Genomic DNA, 21780 nt, shown 5'->3' with positions numbered 1-21780 from the left:
CTAAAAATATCTTGATGCTGGGGAGGGATTTAGTCATACTCGATTGTACAATAACTTGATGGTAGTATGAAGGGTTGATTGGAGGAGAAAGGCTGTGGGGCAGTGAGAACAGCTGGGGTCCCAAGTGGTGGCCTGAGTAAGGGACAGGAGAGAGGTGCCAGTACCAAGAGGAGGTGGCAATGGAGCCAAACGTGGTCAAACACTTCGACATGGTGACGGATTGGATGTGTCAGTAGAGGGTTTTCTGAGAATGACCACCTTTTATTACTTTCCATATGAATTTTGTAGCTATAATATTTTCAGATTATTTAAACCAAAATTGGGAAATATTCAGAAAACTGGAAAAGTGACAAAGGCTTAAAAGCCAGACATACATATCACAGTTTTAATTACCAATGAATTTAAAAATATGTTTCCTATCCAGCCTGGGCAACATGACGAGACTTCATCTCTTAAAAAAAAAAATTAGCTGGGCATGGTGGAACATGCCTGTAGTCCTGTAGTCCCAGTTACCCAGGAGACTGAGGTGGGAAGATTGCTTCAGTCCAGGAGTTCGAGGCTGCAGTGAGCCATGATCACACCACTGCACTCCAGCCTGGCAGCAGAGCTAGACTCTTACCTCAAAAAAAAAAAAAAAAGAATATGTCTACTGAGCCATATTCTCTGCCTTAAGTGGTTTTCAAATTTTTGAGTTCCTTATGTAAATAACTTAGCAATTATATTTCTAAAGATTGTAGAAATGTGAACAATCACGATTTGTTTAGATTTAGGATTCATTGAGTCCTGAATGAAATATACATTTGAATATTATTATTTGCATCCCCGATTAAAAAATTCATTTTTGGTGAATCAAAAAATCCATTTTTAGAAGTGAGGAGTAAATAAATATTTTTTTTTCGTTTTATAACAATCTAATATATCCAGTGCATCTCTATCAAGGGAACATTTGAAATGGTTTGGGAAATGAGCAAAATGTAAGATTTTAACAGATGAAGCTTCAATTCAATTGTAATCACATGAAATCCATTTTGCTTTTTATGGATCCATTCCTAATTTTCCTTCAAAATCTCCTGTGACCTACAAAAAATTAGCCGGGCGTGGTGGCGGGCACCTGTAATCCCAACCACCTCGGAGGCTGGGGCAGGAGAACTGCTTGAGCCTGGGAGGCAGAGGTCGCAGTGAGCGGAGATCGTACCACTGCACTCCAGCCTGGGCAACAAAGTGAGACTCCATCTCAAAAAAACAAGAAAACAAAAAAAAACCTCCGCTGACCTAATTCTAACTGGCGTTTTCTTTGTGACCCCTCCAGTGGTGGATGCCTGCCAACTACTATAATTGTTCTACAGAACAGCAAATGTGTGCAGCCGTTTATAATCTTTTCGGTATGAGGAAGACTGTAGCATGCTCCTCTTTTAATAATAGGCAAAGAAAATAAATTGGGTGTTATTCTTCACAAATGCAAAAATCTGTAATTTTGTGGTTGGCGTTTCTATGATTCATTTTTCCAAGTTACTGTGGCAAAGGCTCTGCACAGCAATAAAGTAATGATAACCCATTGAACTGTTCGTTGACAATATCACCCTAAGTCCAAATATTTAGAAATGGGATTTAAAAACTTGTTTTTATTTTTAAAAACCTTTAATGAATATAAGCAAGAAATAGTAAAAATACAATATGATAAAAATAAATAGTTCCCATTTAGTTTTTATAAATAAACTCATGTTTCTCAATCACTTCTGACCAGAGGATGTTAGTTTAATCAAATTAACGTCGAGGGATTCTATCTGAGACAGCACCTCAAAACAAAATAAAGGGCAGAACTCAGGTGACTGTCATTAACTGAAAAGAAGTAGATAAGTGTAAGATGACACCCTTTTTGCTGAATGTATATATCTCTATTCTGTAATTCATGCTGTGTGTATTGATCCTGTGCAGGCTAGTAGGAGTGTTTGCCCAAGTGTGTGTGTGAGGGCTTCGTGCTGCCCACGTCCAGCCAGGCTGTGAGAATGCCATGCACTGGAGAGCATAAAACAGCGAGAAGCCCGAAGAGAGACCTCAGGACACGGGGCCCTGATGAGCGCCGAGCATGGTCTTTAGAATCTCAAGCAAAGGGTTGATTTCAGTCCCTTTACTCCAAAGTTGCGGGCAGCACAGCTTAGGGAAAATCAAGTGGAGCCCTGGGTTCCATCCTGACACTTGCATTTGCAAAGAACTTTAGACAAAGTACATACCCTCTTTGGGTCCTGTGTCCTGCTTTATGACGGTGGATGATAATGTCTCATTTTCAGGTTTATCTGGGAATTGGCTGTAATAGTGTGGATGTGACGGGCTCTACACTTATTTGGTGATAAATGAATTAAAATGAGTAGTGTTCCAATTATTGAATTTTTAAAATAATGAACCCTAAATTTGTCCATCTCTGGAGCCACAGAAACTTGTACAGATGAAAGCCACTCTTCTATTTGAAGAGTATAGCATGTCCCCTGAGGTCATCTTTTCTTCAGGGTAAATATCTCTATTACATCAATAACTGCCCCATATGGGGATCTGTGCGGTGATTAAAGGCTTTGAGCATGTCCAGAACACAGTTAGGTCTTGGGCAATTATAACGTTCCTGACTCTCTCTTTCATCACGTGTAAAGTAGAAACAATAATGCCTCATAGGGTTTTAGTGAAGATTAAATAAGATAGTGTTTGTAAAGCATTTAAAATTAAGAAGTGTTTGATGCCTACTAAGTGCTCAACTAGTGACAGCTTTATGATTATTATTATTGCTGTTATTATTATTAGGCTTGGTTTTGAGTTTCTCACCATCCCAATTGGAGCTTAAAATGAATGACTTTGTGGCTATGACTTCAGAGACAGTCGCAGGACTGATTTTTCCAAAATATGAACCCAGCGCCCCATACAGAAATTAAAATCCTATGTTAAAATACAGGTAAACTTGGGAGAGGAGTTAGGTATTGGTTGTGAAGAAAGCCCTTTGGTTTTCTTCCTGTGTGAAGAGGCCAGCAGTGCTCAGAGGGCACTACCAAGGCCGGTGAGAATGGTAAGTGCTGCTGACAGCTGCCCAGTCGGCATCATCCTTTCTAAAGAGGTGGGGGAAAGTCAGTTCTCTTTGTAAACACTCTCTCTGTCTCTGTCTCTTTCTGTCACACACACACGTGCACGCACACGCACGTACGCACACGCACGCACGCGCACACACGCACGCACGCACACACCCACACGCACACACACATGCACGCACGCGCACACACGCACGCACACACGCACCCACACGCACGCAAACACACGCATGCACACGCACGCGCACGTGGAGACACACGCATGCACACACGCACACACACACCCACACGCACACACACGCACGCACACACGCACGCGCGTACACACGCACGCACACACACGCACACGCATGCGCGCGCACACACGCATGCACACACACACGCATGCACACACACACGCACACACCCACACGCACGCACACACACACACGAGGGAATCCCAGCGCCTTCCTCAAGAGTGGGAAGAAGGATGTTGAGGAAACAGTATGGCCCAAATGGGAAGAACCAACAATGCCATGTGACAGGTCGATCTGGCTGGGAGCTGAGCTCTGGAATGTGCTTGGGGATAAAAACAATGACGGAAGAAAAGAAAAAAAAGAGATTTCATTCCAGGCATAAGACCAAGCAGGAGGGCAGTGCCTGTCCCGCCTGGGGCGTAAAGCCATGGTGGTAACCCAGGGAAGCCCCGTTCATAGAAGACAATATCTGGGCAGTTGGCAGCAACTAATGACTTAGATAGGTTTCCTTGACTTTAGGACTCTTGCTTTTATATTGAAATTGTATTTATTATGTTTGCGTATCATCCTATTCTTTAATCTCCTTACAAGCAGAGGTGTTGCTGTTATTCCCATTATCTTCAATTTCTCAGCACCCCGCAGAGGGGCTGCCTCACAAGCAAGGTGCACGGTTAATGTTTCCTGAACACCACGGAGCTGGGGACAGGGTGGAGAAAAGAGTAGGGCACATGGGAGAGGGAGGTGAGGTTGAGGTGAAGAGATTTGAGGCGCTCAAGACTCCCTTTGCCTGCTCTCCGTGTTTTCCAGCACTGGCCTTGAGTGTTCAGATGCAGAAGGAGAGGGAGAGGAAGAGGCCCAGAGTGAGGGGAGTGTGAGGAGCCCCCCGTCGTGTAATTCCTGCCTGGCTGCTGTGCCATGAGGTTAGCAGTCCCCGAGCACAGGAAGCAGGCTTCTCTGTCGGGACACCAGTGCCCAGCACTGAGTGGGTGCTTCACATTTTCTGACATGAATGAACAGGAGAGGAACTGAGCACCTCCCAGCTCAGTGCCTGCTGCCACCTCACAATAAGCCTGGGAGGAAGGTGGCACCATGTCCAGCTGTACAGGTGAGAGAGTTTAGAGCCATGACCTGTCCACGCTCTCCCAGCAGCAGGCGCGAGAGCTGGGGTCACACCCTCAGTTCGCTACCACGAAGCCTGGTAGATGAGGGTGAGGGGCAGAACACCAAGAACAACTCAGACAAGTGAAGGAAAAGCAGAAGGGATATTAACTGATTGCAAGAGTAGCAAGAGTTGGAAGACAGAAAAAAGGAACAAGTGCATCAGAGTGTATTTTGGCATTTTTTGCTCTATTCCCTTTTTATATTATTTCCTTCTTTCAGTGTAATCACTTTTATGATGGAGTGTTTCACAAGTTTATGTCACAAGTTTCCTATTATTGTATCTAGAGCTGAGCTTCTATTAAAATATGCTAATTATTAGCATGTGTTCAGTTTAATCTACATGCTGCTACAGCCAGCTTACTCTTTCCATATTTTCTATAAAATGTTGGAAGCGCCGGGCGTGGTGGCTCACCTCTGTAATTCCAGCACTTTGGGAGGCCGAGGTGGGCAGATCATCTGAGGTCAGGAGCTCGAGACCAGCCTGGCCAACATGGCGAAACCCTGTCTCTACTAAAAATACAAAAAATTAGCTGGGCATGGTAGTGCGCACCTGTAATCCCAGCTACTCAGGAGGCTGAGGCATGAGAATTGCTTGAACCCAGGATGCCGACGTTGCAGTGAGCCAAGACTGTGCCACTGCACTCTATCCTGGGCGACACAGCGAGACTCTGCCTCAAAAAAAAAAAAAATTGTTGCAAGAGAGGATGTTTGATCAGAGGTGGTCATCGATGTAAGAGGAACTGGAAAACCTCATGTGGTTTTAATATTCCTTGAAATGGCGGGTGCAGCTCAAGATGTGTCCCTACACTATCCGGGGGCCTGAGTCACGTTTTTCCTTCCTAATGCTAAGTCCTCTCGCATTACTCACTGACTTATGTAAGCATGACTGTATTTCCAGCCCTCACTGGTTAATTTTCTTTGGCAAAGCTGTCTTTGAATAACCCAGGATTTCTGGCAACCAAACAACAAACTCTCATTAAAATGACCAGTAGACTCAAAAGCATCATGTAAAATCTGAACAATCCTGTTTTCTCCTGATTTGTACAGTACTCTAGGGAATTCATAATGCCCTCTTCGGAAGGAGAAAAGGCAGGAATGCTAACTCAGAAACATGACTTCATTTCCCAAAGCATGTTTAATGTCGCTAAAAATAAAAGCAAAGCAATTGTGCCTACCTGAGCACAAAGAGAAAAAAAGTTTTGTCATTTTTCTGGCATATGGTGATTGAATGTGGCCTGTCCAATAAATTCCATCTGAACCACTGGGATATCCCACGGAGGATCTATTCTTGGGACTACTCTGTGCCAGGCAGGGATGCTGGAGCCAGAATCCAGGCGCCCAGTGCTTGGTTCACTCCTGGCTCAGGAGACAAGGCCAGGAGGAGTGGGCCAGGCGTTGGACGAGAGGCTCGCAGCGCTGGTGCCTCTTGAAGCATCTGGCACCCCCACCACAGACGCTGGGGCTGGGGTTGAATCTGAAGGAGGAGTGGGCACCGGGGAAGGAAGGAACACATATGCACAGGCCACACAGGAGAGCTCCGAGAGAGAATGTGGTGTGCTGGAGCTTGGCTGGGAATGTGGTGGGTAGGAAAGTCAAGTGGAGGGCACTGGATGGAGAGCGTGGACAGGATAAGAAGATTTTATTTTATCCTGCTGATGTATCTATTTGGGAGCAAATACGTCTGTTCTGACCACTCTGGTAGTGGACTGAAAACATTGTAGGAAGAGAGTAAAATGAACAAACCAACCACCAGGCTCCACGGAAAAACCAAGGTTTTTCGTTCCGTGTTTTCATTTAAATGGTTTTGTTCTCAGAGGTGGTCCAGGAAAAGCCTTTGCATTCACACCAGCTTCATTGTGAATTTTTTTCAGGTATAATTCACATACCATAACATTTGCCATTTTAAAGGGTACAATTCAGCTGGTTTTAAGGATGTTCAAAAAATTGTGCACATTGCACCACTAATTCCAGAAGATTTCCACCATCGCCCAAAGAAACCCCACACCCATTAGCACTGCCTCCTCGTTCCCTGCCCCCACAGCCCCACTAATCTACTTTCTGTCTATAGGTCTGCCAATTCTGGACGTGTCATATAAATGGAATCATACAATATGTGGTCTTCAGTGACTGGCTTCTTTCACTTAGCAGAATGTCTGTAGGGGTCACCCATATTGTAGCATGATTCGCTACTCCATCAAATTCTACGATGAGTTTATAGTTTTCCAACAAGAAAACTAAGACAATGCAATGGCACAGAGGCACAGATACCCAGAGTGTCAGGCCTGGAAGTTCAGGGTGCAGGCAGGAGCGAACATTCATTCATTCACAAATTCAGCAACATTTATTGAGTAGCTTTGGTGCTACGGACTGAATGTTTGTGTCCCTCCACCACTGATATGTGGAAGCCCTAACGTTTGATGGGATGGTATTGGGAGGTGGGCATTTGGGAGATGATTAGGGTTAGATGAGGTCATGAGGGTGGGGCCTCCATAATGGGAGTAGTGCCCCTATAAGAAGAGATACCAGAGCGCTTGCTTCCTCTCTCTCCCCACACTCATACAAAGAAGAGGTCATGTGAGCAAAGTCAGCAGAAGAGGCATCAGAATAAAATATACCTTGTGTGGACCTTGATATTGGACTCACAGCCTCCGGAACTGTAAGAAATAAATTTCTGTTGTGTAAGACACTCAGTTGATGGTATTTTGTTATGGCATCCTGAGCAGACTAAGACATTACGCATGCCGGGCCCTATTCTAGGTGCTAGAGAAAGAGTGGAGTGGTGAATTACACAGTGGCTTTGCTCTTTTTTTTTTTTTTTTTTTTTTTTTTTTTTTGTGAGACAGACTCTCACTCTGTTGCCCAGGGTGAAGTGCAGTGGTGCAGTCTCGGCTCACTGCAACCTCTGCCTCCCGGGTTCAAGCAATTCTCCTGCCTCAGCCTCCTGAGTAGCTGGGACTACAGGCATGCGCCACCACGCTCGGCTAATTTTTATATTTTTAGTAGAGATGGGGGTTTCACTATGTTGGCCAGGCTGGTCTTGAACTCCTGACCTTGTAATCTGCCCGCCTCGGCCTTCCAAAGTGCTGGGATTATAGGCATGAGCCACTGCGCCCGGCTGACTTTGCTCTTATGGAGCATACAACATAGTGGGTTGAGATAGACATTTTGCATAGAGAGATAACTGAATATATCAGGTGGTGCATACTGTGGAGAGACATCAGGTGAGAAAAGGGGATGAGAAGTACTGGAATGGCTTTGGGAATGTCGTGGTTTTCATACGGTGGTCAGGAAGCCCTCCAGGAAAAATGACACCTGGGTGCAGACATGAAGGAGCTGAGGGAGTGAGAAATGCCCTCTGGAAGAAGACTGGGCAAAGTAGGGGGAATAGCAAGTGCACAGACCTGGGCCAGAGTGCGGGCTTCGGTGTTCAAGAACCGAAGGGTGCCAAGTGTGTCTGTGGTGGAGTGAGCCGGGGGTGTGGGGGATGAGGCCTGGAAGAGAGGGGACTGGCCACTGAGGCCTCGTAAGCTGAGGTCTCTGCCTCTCACTCTGAGTGACACGGAAACTCCAGGTGCAGGAATTTTCATCTTCGGCTTGCCACCCACAGTGATTTTGCTCTAGTTCTGTCTAGCCACACCTTCCTCAAGACCCCGGCTGCGACCCGCAGTCTTCTTTCTTGCTCTTATGGGAACACTGGATCACCAATTCATTTCAGATACCATCATGTACTGAACTCAAAATTGTCTAAGCAGTATTTGCAGTTGAATATACGTTCCCATAGAAACCTAAGAACAGGAGAAAGGAGCTGCCCAGGGGTAGGGGGAGGCTGTGTGGGGAGCAGGCTGGGGGCGGGGGAGGTGTGGGAGTGCCCCAGGGAAGCATAAAGAGAAAACCAGTGGAGAACCAGTCAAGCTGACTTGGGAAAATCACTAGTCTGTTCTTTCAAGGTGGAGGGAATCTGATGGGAGGGAAGCCGTAATGCAGAGGATTTATCAAATGTAGCGAGGTTAGTAGCACAGGACTAAGAGTCTCTTTCAGATAAGTGTAGGGAGACGTGACTTTCTGCCACCTGAGGCAAAAGTTATGAATGACGCCATGTGACATTCTATTCTGCTCTGCCGTCATGGGTCTGGGGTGCCGCCTGCCATCCCTCTCCCGATTGCTCTGTGTGTCCTGCCATACCTGCATGGGGCATTTCAGATATGACAGGAGCCCCGTGGAAATATGGAGGCTTCTCCTCATTCGTCCTGCGCAGAGCCCCTCTGGGCACAGACAGTGGAAGTCCCGCGGCCAGTGTCCACCAGTGATAACAGCTCAGTATGACTCAGAGCACCTATCTGTGTTGAGACCTCTTTCAGGTTGTGGGAAAGCATTAGTAAACGAAATAGGCACCAGTTCCAAATCCGGCTTGGTGGCAGTCTGGGAAGTGAATTGGAAAAGAGGAAACTCCTCCTCTCCTGGGAAATGAACTGGAGAGGAAGCAGCCCAGGTAGGAGGCAGTTACGCTGATGAGGGGCAAAGATAATGCAAGTGTGAACCACACTAGTTGCTTGGGGCCCCTTGCTTCTCACACAGGCTTTTCTGGGTAACATCAGCTTCCTGCATTTTATGGAGGCCTCTGCTCAAAGGAACTCTCTAACCACCTGTCTTCTTTGCTCTGTTATCTTGCCCTGTCCCCTTAAATAGTACTGATCCTGACCTGACATCAGAGGCGGGATTTATATATTATTTGTCTGTATGTTTATCATTTGTCTCCTTTTCCCAGAATGCAAGCAGCAGATTAGGGGCTTTGGTTATTTTTGCCTTTAATAAAAGGTATTATTGATTGTAGCTTGGGCAACATAGGGAGACCCCGTCCCTAGAAAAAATAAAATAATTAGTTGGGTGTAGTGGCGTGCACCTGTAGTCACAGCGACTCTGGAGGCTAAGGCGGGAGGATCACTTGAGCCCAGGAGGTAGAGGGCACAGTGAGCTGTGATATGCCTTTGCACTTCAGCCTGGTCAAGAGCAAGACCTTGCTTCCAAAAAAAAAAAAAGATAGTATTGATGTAGTAACTACTGTGAGTCCAGGCCCTGACGGGATAACAGAAAGCCTGCAGCTGGAGTCAGGCCTGCTGACAGTCCTGCTCTGCCACTTCCCAGCTGTGTCTTTGGGTAGATCATTTCACCCCTCTGACCGTTAAGGTCCTCACTAAAGTTGGATTCCTACTTCTTTTTTGGGGGGAACTCATATATTTAGTGGTGGTTTTTGTGAAAATGATCCTGTCATGTATTTGGATAACATACACTAGAAACCATCATTGTGTGCTTAGAAACTAGAAAACAAAACCCAAGAATGTGGGAGCTCTCTCCCTAATATTGATGATGAATGCCTTGTTAGCAAGATTTTGTCACTTTGGTTTTGTTCAACTACTGGTTGCCCAAGTTCATCTTTGCTTCTCATCAATTTTTTTTTAGTGTTTCTGAGCTACCATTAAAAAAATATTATTTTTTCTTGTAAAATACACATAAAATTGACCATATTGACCATTTCAAAGTATACAGTTCAGTGATTTAAAATAAATTCATAATATTGTGCAACCATCAATACCATCATCCATCTCTAGAAGTCTTCCATCTTGTAAAACTGAAACTCTGTCCTTATTAAACAACTACTTAGGGACTTTGTTTCATTCATTGTTGTATTCTTGCCATTCTGTTTTTCCCATGCCAACTAAACCTTTCAAATGCATCCTGAGGACACTTTGAATTCCAGATGTTCAAAGCTTCTTCCCACCAGCCTCCTTCTCCAGCAGCATTGCTCCACTTCTAGTGAATGCCTCTTGCTGAAGTCACTCACTGTCTCTCAAATCTTCAGCCCCAACCCTAGGTTCCATTGTCACTACATCCTGTTTGCCTGGCTCCCAAGGAAACTGTAGAACCAGGGGTTTACTGTGAAGTCTTTTAATTGAAGGATTTAGGGGTGAAGGATTTGTTCTGGGTGTGCTTTGAAGCTATGGCAGGAGCTGGTTTCCAGGACTTGGGGACTGCTGCATGGCCCAGAGAGAGAGGTTACTTGACAGAAGACAGCTCACACTTTTTCCATTTGTTGATATTCTCATGTGTTTGGTTGTCCAGTCTTGTTCGATTACAGAAGTACTTTTTTTTTGTTTTTTTTTGAGCCAGTCTCGCTCTGTTGCCCAGGCTGGAGTGAAGTGGTGGGATCTTGGTTCACTGCACCTTTCACCTCCTGGGTTCAAGCGATTTTCCTGCCTCAGCCTCCAAGAGTAGCTGGGATTACAGGTGTGTGCCACCACACCCAGCTAATTTTTGTATTTTTAGTAGAGACAGGGTTTCACCGTGTTGGCCAGGCTTGTCTCGAACTCCTGATCTCAAGTAATCCACCTGCCTTGGCCTCCCAAAGCGCTGGGATTACAGACGTGAGCCACTGCACCCAGTCAAGAAGTACATATTTGGCCCTTAGGGTTTTCTGGCCTTGTCTTTATACTGAATCACCATATTCTCCTCCAGTTGATGGAGCATACTTACTTCTCTCTTCCAAGTAGGAAGAGGCATGACTTCTATCATTCCCTTTTTAACTATGGTAAGAGAGATGGAACAGCTGTAGAACATTCTCTCTATTTACTACTGATGATGAGTTCTGAGTAATAATTTTTTTTGGGGGGAAGGGAGAAGTGGCAATTTAATTATTATCTATTTTTTGGGGCAACTCTAAAATTTAATTCTGTTCTATTCAAGGTATTTAAAATAAGAAGCACACAAGTTTACTTGTTCACGATGTAGCCTTTGAATTGCCTTAATAGATGTCACTTTTTTTTTTTGCAATGTTTATCATCTATACCTATGAGAAATAAGCAAAAGCAACAGCCTGAGGTTCCCCCAAGCCTCTAAGCCCCACACACTTTCAAATCACAAGACAACTTGACTTACCGTGCGGCGATTTCTTCAACTCTAAGACTCGTGTTCCTGCTTTCAAGGAGCTTGCGGTTGTGATGGGAAGACATTCAGGCTTCAACTATACAAGATAATATTGCCAAAATAAGTTACAAATATTTTTAACATGTCATAGGATCTGTTTGTGTGCATTCTGATCTTACTTTGCTGCTGGCTGTCCTTCTTCCAGCAAACTGAGCCACTGATCCTACTTCTGTGCCTCAAAAACCGAGCACAGAACGAAACCGCCGAAGACACTTGTGTTCTGTAACCAGCACGTTCCCTTCTCGGAGGCCACTATAGATCTTACTGGAGATGCTTCTATGGAATGAAAGTCATTAGAGTTCAAGGACACATAGGCCCTAGAAATGTCTCGTTCTGCATTTCAATGCACCGTTGAGCTCTAAAAGGCACAACGCACCTGTCCTCTAGATGTCCGCTCTAGAGATACCCTTGGTGGGTTTGCCTTCTGGCAGAGCCGCCTCTGCAGGCGGGGCGGGGCCTGGCGGGCGGAGCCTGGTGGGCGAGTGGGGCGGGGCGGCTCCTTTGCTGACTGTCCGGATTGGGCAAGACGGAACTTGACTGGGCGGGGCCTGGCGGTAGGGGCGGGGCGACTCCCCGGCTAACGGTCCCGGCGAGTGGGCGCGTGCCCGCGGGCGGCGCCTGCAGGGCCCCTGGCGGGGCCGGGAGCGCGCCGCCCCCGCCCCCGCCCGCTCCTCGGCCGCCGCGGCTTCCTCTAGCGTTTCCCCATCGGCGCGGGCTGCTGCGTACCCGGCTGCGCCATGCGGATCCCGCCCTCCCGGCCCGCGCGGGGCCTGTGGGCGCGGCGGGGCCGGCCGTGATCGGGCGCCGGCGTCAGGGGCGGGCGCGAGTAGCGCCCGAGGCGCCGCGATGGGGGAGAGGTAACGCGGGCCGAGGCCGCGCGGGCGCTGGGCGGGCGGGTGGCGGCCGCGGCCCGGCTGAGCGTCCCTCTGCTTTCCACAGGTGGGTCCGGGTGACCGTGCTCCCCGGCTGCGTGGGCTGCAGGACCGTGGCGGCGCCGGCGTCCTGGAGCGTGCGCGACGTGAAGGAACGTATCTTCGCCGAGACTGGCTTCCCGGTGTCGGAGCAGCAGCTGTGGCGCGGCGGCCGCGAGGTAGGCGGCGGCCGGGGGCGCTGGGCTGGGCTGGGCTGGGCTCCGCCGCGCGGAGGAACGGCGGGCGTCGGGGGCCCGGGGTGGGCGGCGCAGGTTTCCGCGGGCGGCGCGAGTGGCTCCGGCAGCGTGGCCGCCTGCGCCTGTCCTGAGTTGTGGCTGTTCATCACTTGCTGTTTCCATCTGCATCCCCCACCCCCGAACCCCACCATTTCGTCTGAATCTTCACTTTCTGAAATTCAGATAATTTTCTTGGTGGGCGTTGGAGTCAGAAGTTTTTTTTAGACATCATCAGTGAAGTGACTTAATCATTACTCATTTATTTCTATTTATGTGGTAAGTTTAAGTAGAATATTGGTAAATATCTTCACCTTTGATATCTTGCAAGTTTTTTCTCCATTTTTGATACGGAAATTTAGCACTGAAAGAATCTTCAGACATTATTTAATATAGAACCTATTATCTTGGGGAGTAAGCATACTACAACTTCTAAAGTGCAAGTGATGGGTTGACTTGATAGGTCAGCAAATTTTGGAAAACAAGAATATTTCATATTGTCATATATTCTTTAAGATTGGTTAAAATTCTATAGCTTTCTTAAAGGGGGAGTTCAGTTGAAGACATTTTACTGACAGTTAACTTACTCTTTTAAAACAATTCTTTTATTCTAATAAACATCTTCATGTGATAACATCATTTCCAGCATTTAAAAGAGTCACAAAGAGTTGAACAGATAATACAAGGAATACTTGAGCATATAGGATGACATTTCAAGTGTTGGCTTTCCTTACTACTCGATACAAATATTGGTGAAGTAGTTGGCATCTGTGATTTTTCCTGCTTCAGTGTAATCCTCACCTTCTGTGTACTTGAGTCAGTTTTCTAGTCCTTTGCCCTCCTTGACACACATTTATTATCTGTTTTCATGCTCCTTGGGGGATTGATCAGTCCTTCTGATCAGTTCCGCAACCTGTTCGTTGGCATGCAGACGTTGACTTGATTGAAGGCTTTATTATTTATTTTTACTTTTTTAAAGAGTTCAGCTTTCTACTGAACATGCTGTAAAAGAGGTTGGGTCAAAAAGTCCAAAGCCATCTTGTCACGAGAGTCCTGAGATTCTTTGCATCCCCTTCCTTCTGCTTAGCTGGAGCAACAGCGAGGGGCATGACGGCCTGTGGATGAAGCACTGGTCGCTGGACCAGGTCCTCCAGCCCCTACATGGCAGAGGAGGCTCCTGATGTTGACATTGGCCAGGGCCTCTGCAGACAAGCCAGGCCAAAAAGGTTCAGCATATCCCCCAAGTGCCCGCCCTTCCTTCCTTCCTTCCTTCCTTCCTTCCTTCCTTCCTTCCTTCCTTCCTTCCTTCCTTCCTTCCTCCCTCCCTCCCTCCCTCCCTCCCTCCCTCCCTCCCTCCCTCCCTCCCTTTTTTTTTTGAGACGGAGTCTCGCTCTGCTGCCAGGCTGGAGTGCAGTGGTGCGATCTCCAACCTCCACTTCCTGGGTTCAAGCGATTCTCCTGCCCCGGCCTCCCGAGTAGTTGGGACTACAGGCGCGTGCCACCATGCCCAGCTAGTTTTGTATTTTTAGTAGAGATGGGGGGCAAGGGGATGTTCAACGTGTTGGCCAGGATGGTCTCCATCTCTTGACCTAGTGATCCACCTGCCTCGGTCTCCCGAAGTGCTGGGATTACAGGCATGAGCCACGGTGCCCGGTCCCCCGACTGCTTTAATGAGGGCATTCATCTTAACCTCTATGATGGACATCTCATTGTAGTGTAGGATGAGGGCCCAGTGAAGTCTCCAAGCGCTGAGACAGCGGCATTTGAGTGCTGGGCTTATGCTGCTGGACCGGGTGCTAGTTGCTGGATGAAGTGATGGCCTCACCCCAGCATAGCCTTTGCTTCTTTGGAAGGAATGGGCCTCTTGGTGGCAGTTGGAGAGGCTGATTGAGGACTTTAGGCAGACTTGTGAAAGAGCAGTTTGTCATTCTTACTCCTTTCTCTATGCCTGCCCACATCTCTTAACCTTCCTCTCCTGGGTCTATACCCACTTCTTTGGTTCCTCCTCTGGTTCTACTTGGTCATCTTGTCCCCTAGATGTAGTCACACTGAAAGGCTCCGTTGTGGCTAGCCTTGCCATTTAGAAGTGTTTTTGCAGGTGTCTCTGCAAAGCATGGATATGGGATGGTGAAAGTGACAGGGTGTGTTGACTGGGATTGGGGGTGTGGGTAGACAGGGGTCTAAGTAGGACCCTTTTGTCCTGGTATGAGGTAATGAGGTTCTGGACTGTGGCTGTAAAGGTGAAACCGAAAGAAAGGATATACGAGAGACTTTGTAAAATGCAAAATTGCCACAGTTTGGTACCAAATGGATGTGGAAGTGGGGGATGGGTGTAGAATAAGTTGGTAGGTCTTGCCAAGGACATTGGCAAGCTTTGAGTCAGACCAAGAAAATAAGGGTTTAATCATCAGAGATAAGCACATACAGAGGGGGGAAGTATGGTGACCAGTTTGCTTTTATATGTAGTTCAGCTGTTGGTGAGACATAAAGAAGCATGTAGGAAACTAGGAAATGGAGAGGTGGGTGCTTTAGGTCCTACTTCCTGTCCTGCCTGTGTATATGTAACAGGTGCCAAATTAATTCATGTGTTGGGGCCTGATTTCCTATTTCTGGTATGAATGGGATAAAGCTAATTCTAACCAATTATAAAGTCCCTGCTAGATAGTGATATTCAGTAGGCAGCTGCAAATCTGGAACTGAAACTCGAGAGAGGTCAGGCTGGAGGTAGTAACTGATGCTGGGCGCAGTGCTCCTTCTGTGTTTGGGTAACATGTGTTGAGAATATGCTTATCGTGTATTGAGCCGCTGTGTTACAGATACTGTTCTGTGCATGAGGGATTTATCCTGGATAGGTGTGCCGTGCCACTACTGCACAGCCACAACGTTAATTTTTTTTAAAAATTTCTTTTTTTTCCCTCTTAAGGATTGGACTTTAATGTTTATATTTGATTTTAGCCTAATTTGATTCTTGGTGCTTTTAGGGGTGGAGACTCTACACGAGTTTCTTAGTTACAGAGAGTCTTTGTGCTCTGGCTTTCCCAGATGCTGGTTGTAGTAGTTATGTACTTGGGATATGGGCAAATTCACCATCTCCTTTGGGGTTGGAATGGCAGGGATCCCTTGAAGCTTGTCTTGTTTTCTCATGGCATACACTTTATTTATTTAATTTCCCCCAGCATTTTATTTTCTTAGTTGATGATTCAGGCTTCAGGCCGATAGGGGAGGTATCCCTGGGTAGTCACTGGTTGTGGCCAAGGCAGGTGGGTAAATGTAACACCCAATGGTCGGCAGAGGTGCCAGGCTCGAAGAAGGTGGCTGGGGGAGCCCTCATTTAGATGTGCTGAGGTTTTATCAGGGTGAAGAGTAGAAGCCACCTGTTTCCCTGCCAGTCCAGCAGGAAAGCTGTCCACCTCACAGCCTCATTCCTGTCCCAATGTTCCAGTTATTCAGATCAGATAGGCACCTGTTTTCATCGGTAGGAATGCTGATGTTGCAAGTAGGGATGAGTTGTGACTCTGCCTCTCCTGCAGCCTGAAATTGGGGAGTGTTCCCCTGTGAACCTGCGCTCACCCTGGATTGTTCCAGGAAGGCTGTATATAGGTGCATCCGCTGTTGCCCAGGGTAGAGTGCAGGGCATGATGTTAGCTCACTGCAGCCTTGAGCTCCTGGGCTCAAGCAGTCCTCCTGCCTCAGCCTCCTGAGTAGCTGGGAGTACTGCACCCAGCTAATTAAAAAATAGAGACAGCATCTCACTGTGTTGCCCAGGCTGGGGCTTTCTTATAATTGTTTAACAACAGAATGATCATCTGTGATGATGTCATTCAACCAGAGAACAAGAACAATGTCAGTACTTACTTCTGGGCATCTTCTCCCCAGCCTGTATTCCTGTCTGTCTGCCCTTACCCGTTTGTGCTGATTATTCTCTTGCCTTTTTGGTACTATATGTGTGTGTGTGTGTATACTTATGTATGTTTGGACATGTGCATATATGTGCATATATGTTTGTGTGTGTAGCCTGAATATGTAACCTAAATAATATGCTGTTTACATTCAGTTGTTTTTAAACTTTATAAGAAACATTCTGTAGTTAGCAACTTACAGCCAGCTTATTTTATGCAATCATATTATTATTCATCTAAGTTTGTGTGCAGTTTAGTTAATTCATTTTTAATTGGTGTATAATAGTCATTAATATGTCACAGAATTTGGGTTGTTTCTAAATTTTTGTTGCAAAGAATGGTCTTCCTGCTGAAGTACCTGCGCAAAGAGTGAACTAGTTTTTATAGGCTTGCTTTAAGGTTTAATGGGAATACGTGCATGAAAGTGCTTTATAATCTGGAACCTGTAACAGCATACTCAGCTTTGTGTTTTAGGGATGGAGACTAGAATGAAGATGATGTACAGAAAGTAAGGAGACCAGATGGGGGATCGTTATAAAAATCCAAGAGATGTTAAGAGTCTGTACATTGGGACGTTGTGAAGAGCAAGTTAGATTTGAGAGAGACTGGAGGATGGACATGCTGGGATCCAGAGATTATTCATTGGACTTGTGGTTTGGAGGAAGAGACACATTTTCCCTGTCCTTTCCAGCTGAAATGACTAGGTAGATGGTGACTCTATTAACTGAGATATAGAATAGAGACGGGAGATACACGTTGGAAGGAAAGCGAGTGTGAGTTCACCTTTCAACAGGTTGAGCTTTAGAGCCATGGAGGGCGTCGGTGTGAGAAGGTGGTGGAGAGACGGAAGTACTGAGTTTTGGAATAGTGAGGGACGGCCTGCACACCCTGCCAGGGAAGGGTCAGCGAGGAAGGTCATCTTTCCAGTGAGCTTTTGAATCATGTTCTGCAGATTGTTGACCTGTGAGAGGTCACGAGGGACCCTGATGGGGAGAAGGTTGATCTGGCCTCAGATTATTTATGTTATTTTTCCAAAAAGGCACTCTGTTACCCTGCTCCCGTGGGTTACAGTAACACATGTTGCACCCTGCTTTTATGAGAAACAGAAAAATTGCCAAAAAGAAAGCAAACATCAAGGCATTTTTTAGGAAAGTCAGTTTCAAGGAAGTTATAGACCAAAGCAGCTCAAGGGTAGGAAGCCTCATTAGTCCCCTCTTTCCGCATCACAACTTTTTTGTTTTTGGTAGCAGCATCTTTAGCAGTGTTTTCCAAAGTATGTCTAGTACTTTCCCATAGGGTGTTCTTTCATAATAAAGAAAATGCTGCTAAAATTTGGGAAATACTATTTAGTATAGTTGTTTCTAAGAAAGTTACCATGCATATGAATCTGTTAAGTTTCCTGAAAACCAACTTATTCCAACTAATTTAAAAACAGAATTTTTTTTTGGTCCTCTAATAAGTGTTGAGGTCTCACGGAGCTTTGTTATGAGCAGTGCACTTCGGAAATGTTGATCAGAAGAATGATTTTGTTTATGTTAATGATCCCGATTCATCATTTAAAATTTAAATTATATTAATGGAGAAATATATGTATTTTTATCTATTTGTAATTAAAGAAAAATCTTTTAATCCCTTAAATTTTTAAATAAAGTTTTTGACTAAATCTCTGTTCTGTGGAGTATTCACTTCTCCAGACAACTTCCTTCATGATAAGAAGATTTAACAAGCATTACTTAAGTGAAAGATAATGTTTTGAATTTACAGTATTAGAGACTATATTGCTTTTCTTACATTTTCTTTTGTTTTTTTTTCTTTCAGTTATCTGACTGGATCAAGATTGGAGATCTGGCTTCCAAAAATTGTCATCTTTTTGTAAACCTTCAATCAAAAGGCTTAAAAGGGGGAGGTATAATATTGACTTTACCAGAAGTATGTGCCATGTTGGGTTGCATAAAGATTGAGTTTGTTTGTTTGGTTGGTTGGTTTTTGAAACTGAGTCTCGCCCTATTGCCCAGGCTGGAGTGCAATGGCGCAATCTTGGCTCACCACAGCCTCTGCCTCCCGGGTTCAAGAGATTCTTGTGCCTCAGCCTCCGTTCAAGTGATTCTCGTGAGCCTCCCAAGTAGCTGGGATAACAGGTGCCTGCCACCATGCCCAGCTAATTTTTGTATTTTACTACAGGTGGGGTTTTACCATGTTGGCCAAAGCAGCTGGTCTTGAATTCCTGACCTCAAGTGATCCCCCCTCTTTGGTCTCCCAAAGCATTGGGATTACAGGCGTGAGCCACCGCGCCTGGCCAAGGTTGAATTTTAACAAAGAAGCAGGGAGTAGAATGGTGGTTGCCAGAGGGTGGTTGCCAGGGAGAAATGGGGAGGCGTTGGCCAAAGGTACAAAGTTTGCTATACGAATAAAGAAGATCTGGAGATCTACTATTCTATACAGGGCCCATGAGTAACAATACTGTGTTGTATTCTTAAACACTTACTAAGTGGGTAGGGTAGATCTGATATTAATTACTCTTACCATAAAAGTTTAAAAAAGCACAACAGAGGAGATGGGAGGAAACTTTTGGAGATGATGGATAAGTTTATGGCACTGACAATGATAGTTTGATGGTTTCATGCTATATACTTATCTCCAAATGCATCAAGTTGCAAAATAAATATTTACAGCGCTTTGTATGTCAGTCGTACTCAATAAAGCTGTTTTAAAGATTATGGTTTAAAAATGAAAGAAATCCTATCCCATTGGGATACAGTGAAGGGACATCAGGGCCAGAGGAAGACAATCGCGGATGGAGCTAGTTGAGTTATAAGAATGCGTGGGGGCCGGGCGTGGTGGCTCACGTTTGTAATCCCAGCACTTTGGGAGGCCAACGTGGGCAGATCACAAGGTCAGGAGATCAAGACCATCCTGGCTAACATGGTGAAACCCCGTCTCTACTAAAAATACAAAAAATTAGCCGGGTGTAGTGGCACGCACTTGTAATCCCAGCTGCTTGGGAAGCTGAGGCAGAAGAATCGCTTGAACCCAGAAGGCAGAGGTTGCACTGAGCTGAGATCGGGCCATTGCACTCCAGCCCAGGAGACAGTGTGAGACTCCATCTCAAAAAAAAAAAAAAAAAAAAAAAAAAGAGTGGGATAGGCGGTACGGTGGCTCACACCTGTAATCCCAGCACTTTGGGAGGCCAAGGAGGGTGGATCACAAGGTCGGGAGATCAACAGTATCCTGGCTAACACGTAAAACTCTGTCTCTACTAAAAAATACAAAAAATTAGCCGGGGATGGTGGCGGGCGCCTGTATAGTCCCGGCTACTCGGGAGGCTGAGGCAGGAGAATGGCGTCAACCTGGGAGGAGGAGCTTGCAGTGAGCTGAGGTTGCGCAGCTGCACTCCAGCCTGGGTGACAGAGCCGGACTCCATCTCAAAAAAAAGAAAAAAGAATGGGTGGGATAGAAGTCTGTGGAAACAGAGTCTTATTTGAACTTGGTCTCAATATGTGGTTGTACCAAAATGATGCAAATAAATTTATAGTGACAATTTTGCTTTTTTAAGCAGACACTTCTTTCTACTGATAAACGGATTTTTGAAATGCTGTGTATCTGAGGCATTACTTCCCGTTTTCGTATTCTTCCTACAGCCTCTAGTCACCTGTCTGAAGGGGACCTGGTCAGTTGGTCTAAGAATATCTAGTTTAGGCAAGGCCTGAAGGTGATTGTAGTGCACAGCCATTGAGACTGTGACTGCTGAATTTCAGAACAATCAGAACAGTGGTTGCATTTGAGACTATTAAGAATGTGATAATAGGCACCCCTATCTCTGGCTTATTATTTAATGGTAAAGCAGCCACAAAATAACATCATTTATTTTATTTGCTTTGGAAAATAGCAACACTCCTCCCTACTGCACCGTGCTCCTTGATTTTGAATTAATAGTTATTATAGTTTTGAACATTTTTTGAGACCTTATTTGTAGTTCAGTTAAAAAATCTTGAGGCCAGGCACGGTGACTCATGCTTGTAATCCCAGCACTTTGAGAGGCTGAGGCGGGCAGATCACAATGTCAGGAGATCAAGATCATCCTGGCTAACATGGTGAAACCCCATCTCTGCTAAAAATACAAAGAAATTTGCTGGGTGTGGTGGTGGGCGCCTGTAATCCCAGCTACTCGGGAAGCTGAGGCAGGAGAATGGCATGAAACCGGGAGGCGGAGCTTGCAGTGAGCCGAGATCACGCCACTGTACTCCAGCCTGGGCGACAGAGCGAGACTCCGTCTCAAAACAAAACAAAACAAAAAAAACTTGAGATTTGATAAAATTGAATCTGCTTTACTTTCTGCTGAATTGCTTCGTCAGGTAGATTGCTGTACCAGGGTGCTGCAGTGAGATATGCAACTGTAACTTGTATAGTTATACTATGTCTCGGATTCAAGTTACATGTTGGTGACAGGTCACGGGATTTTTTTCTAACTCACTTAAAATGTGTTCTGTATTTTAGGTCGATTTGGTCAGACAACTCCACCACTTGTTGATTTTCTCAAGGACATTTTGAGAAGATACCCAGAAGGAGGACAGATTCTTAAGGTGGGGCACATGTCGTGTTCATGTGTTATTTACTTTGATAAAAATGAGATGAAGTAAATTTACTTGGAAGTCCTGTTAGCGTTTAAATTTTTAAAATGTTGTCTCGATTCAGATGGCTGTATTATATTTCTGTGGCTGCAGTGTATAGCAGTGTGTATAGCAGTGTATAGCTCCATTTGAGAATGGAGTTGATATAAATATGTGAGGTTTTCTGGGGCAAAGAAATGCATTAAGCTACTGGGTGCTGTAATCAGCAGTGTCGCTCCAGGAATGTTCTGTGTAGATCATTGTGCAGGGCATTACACGTCAACCAACCAACCAACCAGCCAGCCAGCCAACCAACCAACTAGCCAGCCAAATACATTCTGCAATTAGAGGCTTGAATGCATGCCTATCGGACTCCTGATTTTAGAGGTTTGCTTTTTTGGGAGGGTTTATTTAATAGGATAATTATTTTATTATTTCTTTTTGTAATGTTTTTTAGTTTGATTATATTCTTTAAAAAACAGGCTGGGTGCAGTGGCTCATGCCTGTAATCCCAGCACTTTGGGAGGCAGGTGGATCACCTGAGGTCAGGAGTTCGAGACCAGCCTGGCCAACTTGGCGAAACCCTGTCTCTATTAAAAGTACAAAAATTAGCCAGGCATGGTGGCGGCTGCCTGTAATCCTAGCTACTCAGGAGGCTGAGGCAGGAGAATCGCTTGAGCACGGAGG

General features: G+C 45.6%; 1 protein-coding gene across 12 annotated transcripts in view; it reads left to right on the top strand.

The window, feature by feature from the left end:
• The window catches only part of SACS (sacsin molecular chaperone), a 108161-nt gene that overhangs the window by 47439 nt on the left and 38942 nt on the right, over positions 1–21780 (top strand). For 5 of the 12 annotated variants that reach the window (XM_005585477.4, XM_015439055.3, XM_065533061.2 and 2 more), the window contains exons 3-5: positions 12383–12533; positions 18305–18392; positions 20981–21066. In XM_005585477.4, the coding sequence (XP_005585534.3) occupies positions 12383–12533; positions 18305–18392; positions 20981–21066 (325 nt within the window). Of the gene's footprint in view, positions 1–12005; positions 12301–12382; positions 12534–18304; positions 18393–20980; positions 21067–21780 lie in introns of those variants that run through there. The other 7 variants (XM_074021707.1, XM_045377199.2, XM_074021706.1 and 4 more) reach the window with 2 other exon arrangements.

Source organism: Macaca fascicularis, chromosome 17 (assembly GCF_037993035.2).
Source record: "Macaca fascicularis isolate 582-1 chromosome 17, T2T-MFA8v1.1".
NCBI lineage: Eukaryota > Metazoa > Chordata > Mammalia > Primates > Cercopithecidae > Macaca > Macaca fascicularis.
The sequence above is the reverse complement of the archived record's forward strand: the minus strand, read 5'-3'. Positions and strand labels throughout refer to the sequence as shown.